The 13,619-nt window shown below is 33.6% G+C and overlaps 1 protein-coding gene across 1 annotated transcript; it reads left to right on the forward strand.

Annotated features, from left to right (window-relative positions):
* The first annotated feature begins 6,398 nt into the window (after positions 1-6,398).
* Positions 6,399-13,127, forward strand: LOC129953620 (ionotropic receptor 21a-like). Its single transcript, XM_056066860.1, is given in 13 exon segments — positions 6,399-6,505; positions 6,577-6,794; positions 6,899-7,061; positions 7,245-7,489; positions 7,558-7,696; positions 7,770-7,801; positions 7,803-7,879; positions 11,504-11,581; positions 11,664-11,975; positions 12,033-12,135; positions 12,202-12,313; positions 12,384-12,568; positions 12,648-13,127. Coding segments are annotated over 13 exon segments (1,929 nt in total). The 5' UTR covers positions 6,399-6,456; the 3' UTR covers positions 12,864-13,127.
* The last annotated feature ends 492 nt before the right edge of the window (positions 13,128-13,619 follow it).

A 13,619-nucleotide genomic window follows, 5' to 3' on the forward strand; every position in this document is an offset into this window, starting at 1 on the left:
TCATACCATAGGTTAAAGTTCAAAATGGGTTGAAGAAAATCAACTCCTAGTATTTTCCATGCTATTTTTCGCTCAGTTATATCAACAGTTGATCAATTATTTCCACCCACTACTATAGACAGCATGTTTTTAGAGAACAAAAAAAAAGCTTTAAATTTTGTTTGTCAATTTAAAAGTGGCCGGACGGTTAACAGGAGTTCTTTAGTTGTGGATTAAGTCCATAAATGTTTGCACTGTATATTGATGACGTATCTAAATATTTCCCTGGTGGTATTAACGTTGGTAAAATATTAATACAAATGAAATTGTACTATTGGTTGATAATAACACAGCTTTGCAGTTACAAATAAACAAGCTCAAGCGTTTTTGTGATTTATGGGATTTAAGAATAAATGTTGCAAAGTCAAAAATCATGGTTTTTGAAAACACTCAGCGAAGAATAACTTCCCAAGAAAAATGGCTTTTGGAACTTGAACCAATAGAAATAGTAAATCAGTTCAAATACTTAGGTTTTTTGATAACTCGAAACGGCAAAAAATCTTATGTGGAGTAATTTCTTCCGTAACAAGTATGTCGATGCAACTGTTAAATTTAGAGTGTTTGATACTTTGATGCAACCATTAACTTTGCAAATCAAGTGTTTAATTACCAAAACTAAGAAGAGTTTGCAGTAATTCAACGCTTCTTGTCCAAGCGCACTTTAAACTGGATAACTCAACACCCACATCTGTCTCCACTCTCTTCACAACCCTGTATTTTGCAACTCCAATTCAATTTTCCAAGATCTTGTTGAAGATAATTACGGACTGTATATCACGGATTGATTTTATGATATTGTCCTTAAGTGGTTAAATCCTTTCTTGGATTGTTGGCATAATATCGACCTTCCTCACAAAAACAAATGTTATAACAATGACTTTCTTTCAAGAATTTCAAAGGGAAACAGATGTCAGTGTCAAAAACTTCTAGATATTACATCTAGAAATGGCCTACCATGTATATAGGTATATGTTTTTTATGACATGAACGAAATAAAGGTGCTATAACTATTGTTGAAAATAAAAATAAGTCCAGAAAGTCCTCGTTCATTATTGTCACAAAGCGAGAAACTTCTTTTGCATTATTATTTAACTACCTGTTTTTGTTTCACAAGCATTTTTTAAGTTAAAAAACTCTATTTTCAGAGTAGGTCTGCAAAAAGGAGATTGCAATGTCGAAGAATATGCGAATACCTTTGGTAAATTGTTTAACCAACCCAAAAGCACAAAAGAAAAACTTTTTGTGACATTTCCTTATTATGAACACATTTTTTTATTTAAAAAAAATAAATTCAAAAAAAGAATTACAAAAGCGTGTTGCTTTAACTATAAAGTATGTTCCGGCTGTCTTCACCGTCGTCGTCATATCGTCATCACTCACTCCTTCGGCTTTAGTCCTTGGAATGAGTTTGGTATAATGCACGACTTTGGGTTGGCACGGGTATATGTATTATATGTGCGAAACTTGAAAAAGAAATGTAATTTTATATCAAAAACTCAATTTGAAGATCCCTTTGATGCAAATGTCAAGAGAAAGTTTCCGCACAGTTTTACCCGAACTTCACCATCAAGAGTTCCAACAGTATACGAGTTCCTATACAACCAAGCCAAGACGAAGAACGACGAACGACAAGCTACGTATATAAAGCTTAGCTGCAGGAGTATTTTCCAACATCGCATCCACGTAGTTTGATGCTTTTGCGAAAACGTACAATATATTGTGTAGAATTAGTTTCGCATTCTCCTTAAGGTAAATATTTGTTAATTTAAAAAGTTGCTCGTTTCTCTCTCACGATCACGAAGATACAATAAGATTTTGTACAACATTTTCTTATATTACTTTTTTTAAACAGAAACATATTTTTGGTTGACTGAAGGAGTTTTCTTTTTTGTTTGAGACAAAATTATATTTAGAAATCATTTACGAGACTATAAGGACTAAAGAAACTGTACATGAAATTGAGGTCATCAGTTTCATGATGCAGCTTTAGTTTATAACTTTGGGAGTTTTTAACTTCCCATACATGAAGTTATTGTAATCCGATTTGTCAAATTGAATATTTTGACATTTTTCGTGGTTTCAAGGACCCTGGAATGTAAGCTCAAGATTTGTATACTTGAAGATGTCTTTTGTATCAAGGACCAGCAGAGATATCGACTTCACCAATAACCTTTGCTTCATAAATAAATATCAACATCAAGATATACAGAAGATAAATTCTTCGTGAAACTCTAAAAAATTCAACCGACAGTCTTTTTATTGTTATAAATCAAATAATATTACTTCCAGAATAACTGTTTTTTAACAAAAATAATGTTTTTAACATCTATCAAAAATTTAAGAAAAATTGAATCAATAATTTTAAAGCGTTGTTCATTTGTAAGACGATTTATCATTAAATTGTAGGCCAAACCGAAGATGTTTGATAGTGAAACAAAACACGAAACGTGCGTCAATTGTTTGAACCAGTTATGCCAAAAAGATAATAGCTACAAAATTACCCTTTAGTTACTTGAAACGTATTTCGTCTTTTACAAAACAGTGTTGTTAACTTCTAAAAAACACATATGAGATCTCGCAACAGTATATTGGTTTACCATACCGAATATCTTGGCAAAAATGGCCAACAGCCTTAAGAGACCATGGAAAGCTATCATTTCTTTGGTTGCTTTAAGCAAGTTAATGATCAAAATAATATGAACAAGAGGCTGGGATTCGACCCACTCTGATAACTTCTCATCCCGACTGTGGATTTGTCTTGCCTAAAAGTAGGTTTTCGTTTTGGGTTAAAAAAGTTGTCAGTTGAATTATTTTTAAAAATTCAAAAATTACCAACAGTATTTTTCAAATAAAGAAATAATTTAGTTTGAAAATTTAGTTCTGTTAAATAGATTTTTAGACAAAAACACATTTTTACCAATTTAAGTAGTATTTCTTAAATTTTTACCAATTGGATTAATGAAATTAATTTGAGAGATATCATGAACCGAACATCAATTTTTACATAATTTGCGTAATAATTTTTGTAGATTTTATTTTTTTATGAAAAAACGGACTGTTGGATTTTTATAAAAAACAAACTACTAAATAGTTCAAGTTCGAAGACCATGTTTTTAATTCTTGAAAAGCCGTTTGAGTCGAAAGTAAAAGTTTAAAAAGTTTTAGTATTAATTTTTTTTATATTTTTTTTTCGTGAGAAAACTGTCAATTCGATTTTTCTCAAATTTTTACAAAATTTCGAACAAATATTTTTGTTGAAAGTTGAGATTTGCTACTTTGTTTTTAAATACTTAGTGTATTTTATTGTTATTGTACTAATGTTTATATGTTTGATGTATTGAACATAAATATTATTGCTGTTCAGAAACTTAAAACATCAGGTTATGGGCTGGAAAATTTCCGTTGAAGCTTATTTCCAAATGAAAGGACTTTGGAAGGCTGTTTCTGATGGTAGTGAGACGGAGAAGGATGCAATGAAGCTCTTAAGCGCAAAATCGGAGCTAATATTGCTTGTTGAAAGATCCATTTATCCTCATATAAGACATTGCAAAAGCGCTAAGAGATTTGGGAGAGTTGGGCGCATCCAAAAGTTTTGTTCTGCAAAATTGAAAGATTTCTCTACCGTAGATGCGTACGTTAACGATGTTTTAAATACATCGTACAAGCTCAGATCTGTTGGTCTTAACCTAGATGAAGAATGGATAGGTTCAATGCTTTTAGCTGGTCTTCCCGAAGAATACAAACCAATGATAATGGGAATCCAAAACTCTGGAATTCTTATTACAGACAGTATTAAAACCAAACTTCTTCAAGACGTTAATTTGGATGCAAGTCAAGATACTGATTTTGTTGGCAAGAACAAGAAAAACTTTGGGAACAAGAACTTTAAGGGTCCTTAATGTTACAACTGCAACGAATTTGGCCATATTGCTGTTAAATGTCCAAAAAAGAATAAGAACCATCAAGAAAAGAAGAATGCGATGTTAGGATGTTTTTTCGTCACGGCTCTTAATAAAGAAGTATGGTATTTCGACTCGGGAGCGTCAGCTCACATGTGCTCAAATAGCGTATGCTTTTCAAGTAAGATGGGAAATCTTAACTCTGAGGTAATTGTTGCAAAAAATTAAAAATGCAAGTCCAAGGTATAGGTAAAGTCGATATGAAGGTATCTATTGGAAAAATCAAAAAAAGTGAGGTTGAATTTTTAGAAGTCCTTTACTTATGCATTAATCTTTTATCTGTCTCGAAAATTGTTCAGAAGGTTTTTTCAATGATTTTTTTCCAAGAATGAATGTTTAGTGAAAGACCAAAGGGGTAGTGTTGTTGCAACTGCAAACTTGGTGAAAAATATGTTCCGACTCAACAGACACCCCAACCAAAGTGCATATGTTACAAAAAATGTAGCTTCACACTCTGAACTTTGGCACAAGCGTGTTGGACATCCAAGTATTGAAACCACACAAGCTATGATTCCTAAAGTGGTGAAGAATATTGATTGCGATAGTTCAAAAATCAATTGCATCACATGTGTCAAAGGTTAAATGGCACACCTGCCGATTAACTCAATTGGTACTAGAGCAGAATCAATGTTAGAACTACTGCATACAGATATTTGTGGTGCGATTGAACAAAAATCAATTGGAGGTTAAGAGTACATACTTCTATTCATTGATGATTTTTCAAGAAAAGTATTTGCGTTTTTCATTAAAAAAAAGAGGAAAAGTTCGTTAAGTTTAAAAATTTTGTAGAAAATCATACTTGTAACAAAATAAAGGCCAATAGAAGCGACAATGGAAAGGAATATTGCAATTTTAAGATGAAGACGATTCTAGCAGATGCAGGCATTCAACACCAAACAACGGTTCCATATTCTCCAAAACAAAACGGGTTGCCGGAAAGAAAAATACTTTGAAGTCAATATCTCTTCTGTTTCTTGAGCTATGGACTACGAAAACAACTTTCCAACCCTACGGACGTACGACCGTACTTACACACTTATGCACGGACATCTCTCTAAAAATCTTTTATTTCGACTTAAGGGACTTAGAAACTTCGACATATGTCAAATTTGCCAATTTGAAAAATCGGATCGATTACAATAACTTTCTAGGGGAAGTTAATAAAAATGAAGCGGCTTATCCATTTAGCGATTTCAAAAGAATAGAGCTGAAACTTGACATCAAACTATGTCAAACTATGTTTTTAAACCAATTTCGTTTTTCAGTTTAAAGCCTGACATTTAAAAAAACGCACAACGCACTAAAATTGCTAAGACTTACTACAAAAATGATAATTCTGCCGCAGCCATTGTGATTCTCAGAAATTATAAGAGAGGCCATTACATTCACAAAAAGTCACTGATCGGTACGCTCTTTGGTCCTGATGTGTGATTGACTTTACTTCTCAAAAACGACCATATAACGACTGTCACCGTCAATTTGGAGCGTTTTGGTCATATAATAAAGCACTTTTTTTTTTGGAGAATATGTGGTTTCTGCAAGACGGTGTAGCAAATGTGGCCTTATTGCAAGAGATATTTCCTGGCCGTGTTATTTTTAGCTGTGGCGATATGAAATGGTCACCAAGATCATGCTATTTGACACCGCTGGAATTTTTTTGTGGGGTTACGCGAAAGACCTTGCTTATGCAGATAAACTTTTAAATCTTAAGCACTTAAAAACCAACATTCGTCAGTAATGGCTGAGAATCCAAAGAATCGAAGCTTGCAACAATTCATAGCATAAGGTCAACGTTCAAACTTTATAATAAAAAAGAAATATCATGTGTTTTATTTACGTTATTTACTTTTGAAACCGCAAAATTCATAACATTGTGTATGCACATAAAAAGTCCTTAAAACGAGAAGTCTTCAAGCTTATTTTAAATAATTTTAAAGCCTTTTTTCTGTTTAAAAATTGAAACATTTTTAAAACAAAGGAAATAAGTTACCCTCCAATATGATTCCATCTGCAGCAAGTTTAAATTTAAGTATTTTTACACAGCATTATATTAATATGTGTGTATTTCGTTTACCCACCCTTCCACACCACGCATTTAATGACCAACAGAAATATCAACTATCATTAAATTTTTAAAACCTCCTGTTAACAGCGATTACCTTCTTTGTTGTTCAATAAAGAATTAAAAAAAAAATAAATGCACCAATCATCATCGCATACCTACTATTTCAAAAGGATTATATTTTATTTAAAAAGAATTAAACGTGCGTGCAAAAGCCTTGCAGGATTATAAAACACATAGTTTTTGTTTCTTCGTGTTTTTAACAAAATAAAATATGAATGATCAAATTATTATTAAAATGTCATCATTTTCGTATTTGTATTATTTAACTACATAACTTTGGTATAAAAATAATGTCATCAAAATGAATTTTTACACTTCAAGTTAAGACCCACAATGATATCAATTCCCAATTCATACATTTCAGTTTTGATAAATTTCATTGGTAGGAATTTCGAACAACGACAAAACAAAATGTTTCAAAATTCAAGTAAAATAATATTTAATATTTTCTAGTGCAAACGTACCATTATGATGCAACTAGTTTGTGTGTGGTTTTCAATGAAAACTTTCCATTTACCTTGCATCAAACGGAAGCAGACAATTATGTTGCAATTAGAAGTCTTTATAGGCCCACATTGAATGAGACGAAGAAAATACCATTTGATCAATTGGATGTTTTATCGAAATTTGAAGGAAAACTGGTAGAATCGATTGAGTACACTCATTGTGAGGTAAGTTAAGGTTTTTGTTTCCAATTTCCATTGATTTTGATAAATTGATAAATTTTATAAGAGATTCCATTGGAATAAAACTTAATATGGAATTTTGTTTTCAGAGTTTTATTGCTTTTGAAGAAGAAATTATGATATTTGTCGGATCTTTTATGAAATCTGTGCTTCACTCGAAATGGCGTTCGTTGAAAAATAGATTTCTATTTGTTTACACTGAAGGGAGATTTGATGAAAATTCTGCAGAATTTGATCAACCATTTTTTCAAGGTAAATTAATAATTTAAATGGAGTTATGAAGTGAAGATTTAACCACAAAAAACCAAGGCAATTCAACTGAGAAAAATCCTCTTAAGTTAGAAACCCAATTAAATTTTAAAAACACTCCTAATATTCTTGGTTATTACACATTAGTATTTGCTATAAGTAATACTTTTTTATTTACTTCTACAGATTTGACCAATATTCTTCTTATAGAAATTTCTAAGAATGGAACAGTTTTTGATTTGAAAACTACCAAATTTGTGGGAAGTCGTAAAAATCATCCAGAAGAATTAGTGTTTTTGGATAGATACTACGGGAAAACAAACACTTTTGAATTCAACAATAATTTGTATCCTGACAAAGTTAGGGATCTACAAGGTCGTGAATTGATTTCGGCTGTTTTTCCGTATGAACCATTTGCAATTTTAAGAAACGTAAGAAAACTTTATTCCCGAATCTTGAGAAATTTCAAAAAAAAAATGTTTTGTAATTTTTAAAAAAGGCTACGGAGAAAAATCACTTTATAGATGTTAAAGATGGAAATGAAGATCCATCGAAAAGTCATCTCTATGATGGAACTGATGCTCAAATTTTGTTTCAACTTTGTCGCTTATATAATTGTACAATTCAAGTGGATACAAGTATGTTAGCATTTTTCAAAAAACTCTTTATTCAAATGACTTTTGAAAATGTTTTCTTTTCAATTTTTTTTAGGCGAAGAAGAAGAATGGGGTTTTGTATATGAAAAACTATACAGCTGATGGTGTTTTAGGACTTGTTTTCAATAGAAAAGCTGATATTGGTATGATGGCTATGTATATGTGGTAAGTTTATAAAAAAAGAACTAATGTTTTTTAAAAAAAAGTATTTTAGTATGGCAATGATTTATGTATTTGAATGTCTTTAAAAAAACTTTGCATGTGGAGACTTTTTTCTACTTTAAAAATGTTTGAAAGAGTTGTTATAATTTCTCATTCTTTAAAAAAAATTAAGTATTTCTTATCAAAAAACTCTGTACTTTTACTACTAACTATATCATTAATCTATTACATTGTTTTTAGGACCTTACACTTCTCGATATTGGGGAGAATTATTAATTATTTTTGGTTTTCAATACTATTTTTTGTGTTGTTGTTTTTAACAGCATTGTGTTGGCGGCACAGAATGTCGAGAGATGTTACACTCAACAAAAAAAAAATGGTACCGATGACCAGATTTCCGACAGAATTTATCCAGAAAAAGTGGTTTTTAGATTCCTACCAGGCGTCTTGGTAAAATTTTCCATTTACATTTACTAGAAAACTTTCTGTCAAAAATTTTACCAGTTAACCAGATTACTTACTTACTTAAGGTGGTGCTACAGTCCTGTGTGAACTAGGGCCTCACCCAACAAACTTCTCCATCTAGCTCGGTCCCTAGCTAGATGTCTCCAGTTTCGCGCTCCAAGTTGGGTGAGGTCACCTTCCACTTGTGCGCGCCACCTGATCCGCGGTCTTCCTCTACTGCGCTGTCCTGTGGGTGCGGATTCGAAGACTTTCCGGGCCGGAGCATTGGTTTCCATGCGCTCTACGTGACCCAGCCATCTTAGTCGTTGGACTTTTACTCTTCTGGCTAAGTCTACGTCGCTGTACAGCCCGTACAGTTCGTCGTTCCATCTTCTCCTCCACTCCCCTTCGATGCATACGGGACAGTAGATCACACGAAGAACTTTTCTCTCGAAGCGACCCACGGTGCTTTCATCCGCTTTTGCATGGTTCATGCTTCTGCAACGTATAGCAGGACGGGGATGATAAGGGTCTTATATAGCAACACTTTGGTCCCTCGAGAGAGGACTTTACCACTCAATTGCCTTCTTAGTCCAAAGAAACAGCGTTTAGGAAACCAGATTGCTGGTGAATAAAACCAGATTTCTTTTTACCAGGAAATCTGCAGTTATTTACCACGAAATCTGGGCTATTGTGCCAGTTTTTTGGCTGGTATTTTCTACGAGATTTTGCCTATGAGGAACATTTTTTGAGAGATATGGCGATCTCTTGCGATTGTAGCTGTTCGAGGTTGTATCTTCTCCCAGCATCTCCCTGTTTTGCCTTGGGTCCTCTAAACCCGAAGTGCTACTTTCGCTAAAACGAGTTACGAGGTAGTGGTCCGAGTCGATGTTAGCTCCTCGGAAAGTTCGGACATCCACGATGATGGAAGCGTGTCTAGCGTCGATCGCAATAGGGTCAATCTCGTTGACGGTAGATTGATCCGGACAACTCTAAGTTTCTTTGTGGGTGTTAAGGTGTAGAAAACGCGTACTGGCTACCATGACGTTTTGCCCCGCAGCAAAATCTATGAGCCTGAATCCATTGTGGGAAGTGTTATTGTGCAAGCTGTTTTTCCCGATTATTCCACCGAAGATGTCTTCCCTTAGCCAACGGAGTGCGGTACAAAATTGTTTCCGACATATATTCTCAGTTTCGAGTCAATGCAATATCTTTGAACCTTTTCGAAATAATGCTGCAAGATTATTCTAATAACCTTAACTTTCCAGTCCGTTCTGTACGCAATTATACCGTCGGTGTACGCTATTACCTTGGTTAGACTACCAAGAGAATCAGCGAATTTACCGCTCCCTTTTGAAGATAATTTTTACTTTGGAATGTTGTGATAAAGGATAAGCTACTACTTTTGACAACAAACTTTCAACCGCTAAGCATATCATAGATTTATGCCAAGCCTGCTCAGTTTAAGATAAAGACCATTTTACTATACGGTGTCAACTAGGACAGCACGCGTGAAATTATTTTTGAAATGTGTTCCATTGGATATCAGAAACAAGTTTAGACGCAGTATGAATTGGGTCATAGCCCGGTTTGAACACATACTTTTTATTGGGCCCAATTGATGGTCTTCTCAAATACTTTGATGATGCTGGGAAGAAGTCTTATAGACTGAAAATTTAATGTTTTGGAATTGTCTTTTCCCTTTTTCAGAAGAGAATGAACCACAGCGGTATTTCATTGCCCTGGATAATATGCATTTAATAAATGTCAGTTGCCTCCATTTTTTCCTAGCTGGGCATTAAATTCGGCCACGACAGTTTTAATATTATAGCTAGGACACTGCTCATATGTTTTGTATAAGAACTAGAAAAATATATCTTGGGTGTTGTCATCCTTCTCTTCTGTGGGGGCGTGCGCGCATATCAGGCTAATGTTGCCGAATTTAGCCTTGATGCGAATGGTCATGAGGCGCTCTATGATGCACCTATAGCTCAAGACTTGTTGCCTAAATTTGGCTCCAATGACAAAGCCGCATCCAAATAAGCGTTTTTGGTTTTCACTATAGTAAATATCGCAGTTTTTCATCCTCTTTTTGCCCGGCCCATCCCATCGTATTTACTGGATAGCGGTGATGTCTGTTTTTCTATCAGTCTAGGGCCTCCGCAAATTTTTTTGTTGCACGTGGTTTGTTAAGGGACCTAACATTCTACGAGCATATCCGTTTGCTTGCGTTGTCAACAGTAAGTCCGTCGACAATCGAGACTTGTTAGAGCTTCGCAACTGGGCTTTTTTATGTGGTCAGGAAGTCACCCTGACCTGGGCTTCGAATGTGTCGTAGTAGCCCTAGAAGGTGTTCAATAAGTAGTTCAACCTAACTGGAACTGTAGACGCCACCGTTGATTTCATTTTGGGAATTTCGCCACTGACGTCTGGATGAAAGGAGAGGTGGCTTAGTGGAAACACCTCTCCATCTCTCTTGTTTGCTACCCTCAACAACTTTTCACCGGGGTTTGAACCCAATCTCCAGTTGTGGTACTAGGCACACGGAGAGGCGAGAATAGAAGTTGATAGGCAGAGCTGGGTTTTGAGAAAAACCTGTGGACGCTTGTGTCCTCTTGAATTCACAAGTCTACCATTTGAACATCGATAACACAAAAATGTTCGTCAAAAATGCAAAATGCCAATTTGGTTCATCGAGGAAAAAATTAGGTCAGCAAATAAAATTTATTTTTATTTCAGTTTAATATTCAATAACTTGTGAGGGCTTACATTTGTTACTCCAGTCTTCTGCCTTGCTTTAGTCTTAGCAATATGCGGTGGATACATTTAACGATATAAATAACTTATTGAAATCTCTTAGACATGTCTTCTAAGTTTTTGCAAAATTTTTATATTTGTTCATTTTTAATATCTCTTTGTGTTTCTTCTCACTTAAAATATTTTACCTTTTTTAGTTTTAATCTTTTCTTCAAAACATTAAAACAAATGTCTCTCTGTTTTTCTACTGCTTGGTAATGTTAACTTTAAAAACTTACATCACGCCTTCTCTCAATTCTAATTCTCTCTTGGAAAACGTTTCTGAACTTCTACTGCATGGCTCTTTTTACGGTGATTAATTTTAAAGTTTGTGTTGAAGTTTTACTAAAAAAAATTATTCCAACGCTACCTTCGCTGATTATGTAGGTATGACAATTACCTGCATTTAGACATGTCCAGCGTTTTATCAAGATCTGGGGTAACTTGTCTAGTCCCGAAACCAAGGTGAGTAAATATTTTGATGAAATATATATAGTTAGTAGAATTTAAAAGCTTAACAATACTTGACAATATTTTTCTCAAAAAGACGAGTCATCAGTTGGTTGCTACCTTTGGAACCATTTCATTGGCTTCTTTGGATTGGAATTGTTGGATGTTTGATATTGGAAACAATTGGTCTTTTAGTGACTTATTGGGCTGATAAGACAGAAAATCCAACACTTTCAGATTCTGCAAGATTTGGTTATGTCACCAGTCTCAAATTATTTGTTTCCCAAGGATCCGATTACTTACCATCATCAGTTTCAGTAAGGATTGTGCTGTTCTCGTGTTATATGATTGATATCATCATAACGAGTATATACAGTGGGGGACTAGCGAGTATTCTAACTATTCCTACGTAAGTGACTTAAAAAATCAAAATATTTCTTACCTCGTCAAATAAACAAAAATAAAGTTTAGAGGAAGTTGCTGATAGTGTTGAACGCTTAGCAAAGTTCAAACTTATTTGGACTGCAACTGCATACAATTGGATTCTTACCATTAACGGATCCGATATGGTAAGAAGTTTTTCTTTGCTTTCAATAAAGAATTTTTATAAAAATTAAATAATTTCTTGCTTTTAGGAATTAATGAATAAAGTTTTGGAAAACTTTCGAGTCTATACTGCTGAAGAAATCAAGTCAAATCGAGAAATAGCCAAGTCAGTTGGATTTGTTATTGAAAGACTTGATTTCGGTAATATAAATCATCATCTCAAGCTTAACTCATGAACGAGTTAGTAAAATTTGTGTTTTGAAATTTTTAGGACACTTTGCTATACCTGATCATTTGGATCAAGAAATTATTGATGATCGTAAATTAATGGTCGATGATATTTATTATCAATATTGTGTGGCTTTTGTACCAAGATCATGGGCACTTTTGGAAAAATTTAACGATGTCATATTGATGATGCATTCAAGTGGCTTAACACAATATCTTGAATGGAAGGTGTATATTTTAATTTTGTTATAATATATTTTTAATTAATTATTAATAAATTAATAATATTTATTATTAATTTACACAGGTTACTGCTGATCATATGAATGAAAACTTACAAAAACAAATTGAATCATCAGCACGACCATCTTCAGATGGTGTTGGCCCAGTTAAATTAGGAATGGAAAATTTTGCTGGAATAATAATTATTTTGATAGTTGGAATTTTTATAAGTACAATGGCTTTTGTTGGAGAAATTGTACACTTTCGATATTATAACAAGCAAAACATAATTTCACTTTAAAAGGAATAATTGTTAACTAACAATTTTCAAAAAATTACAAATTCTTTCGGAACTAAGGGTTTTTACAAACCAAAAAATTTGAAAAACAAATTTTAAAATACACATTCAAATCTTACAAAACTACAATATTTTACATGCAATTTGGATGCAATGCAAATGTTGGTTAAGCTGTTAAGCTGATTTTTGCTTTCTTCTTAAAATCATGCAATTCAAATGTTCCTTAATAGTTGTTGTTTATAATTATAACGATTCCTGCATAAAATATGAACTTTGTTTTGTTTTTTAATGCTAAGATTTGTTACTATTTTTTGTTTTTATGAAATTAAATGTCTCCAAAAGACGTATTAAAAGCACTTCAGAAATTGCTGGAGCTGACGACATCGTTGTCTAATTATTCAAAGCAGCGGGCTTATGACAGCGGATTATGGATATTAGTCAACTCATCTGCAAAATATGGTCGGATAAACCCATAATCGATGAGTGGAGTCTTAGTATAGTTTGCCCAATACTCAAGAAAGGAGACCCTCTGAATAGGTCCAACTACGGAGGCATCGGTCTTATGAAAATCACATATAAGAACCTTTCTGCTGTACTATGTGAGCGTTTGAAGCCTTTCGAACATATGAGTGTGGTTTTACACAAGAAAAGTCCACAATTGCCTAAATACACAAATACTTTAGAAGCACAATCTTCCAAAGGTCTAATCCAATAACTGAGATAGTTATTATGAGAGCCTATCACATTGACATAGCTGGA

Source organism: Eupeodes corollae, unplaced genomic scaffold, assembly GCF_945859685.1.
Source record: "Eupeodes corollae unplaced genomic scaffold, idEupCoro1.1 scaffold_1197, whole genome shotgun sequence".
NCBI classification, from domain to species: domain Eukaryota; kingdom Metazoa; phylum Arthropoda; class Insecta; order Diptera; family Syrphidae; genus Eupeodes; species Eupeodes corollae.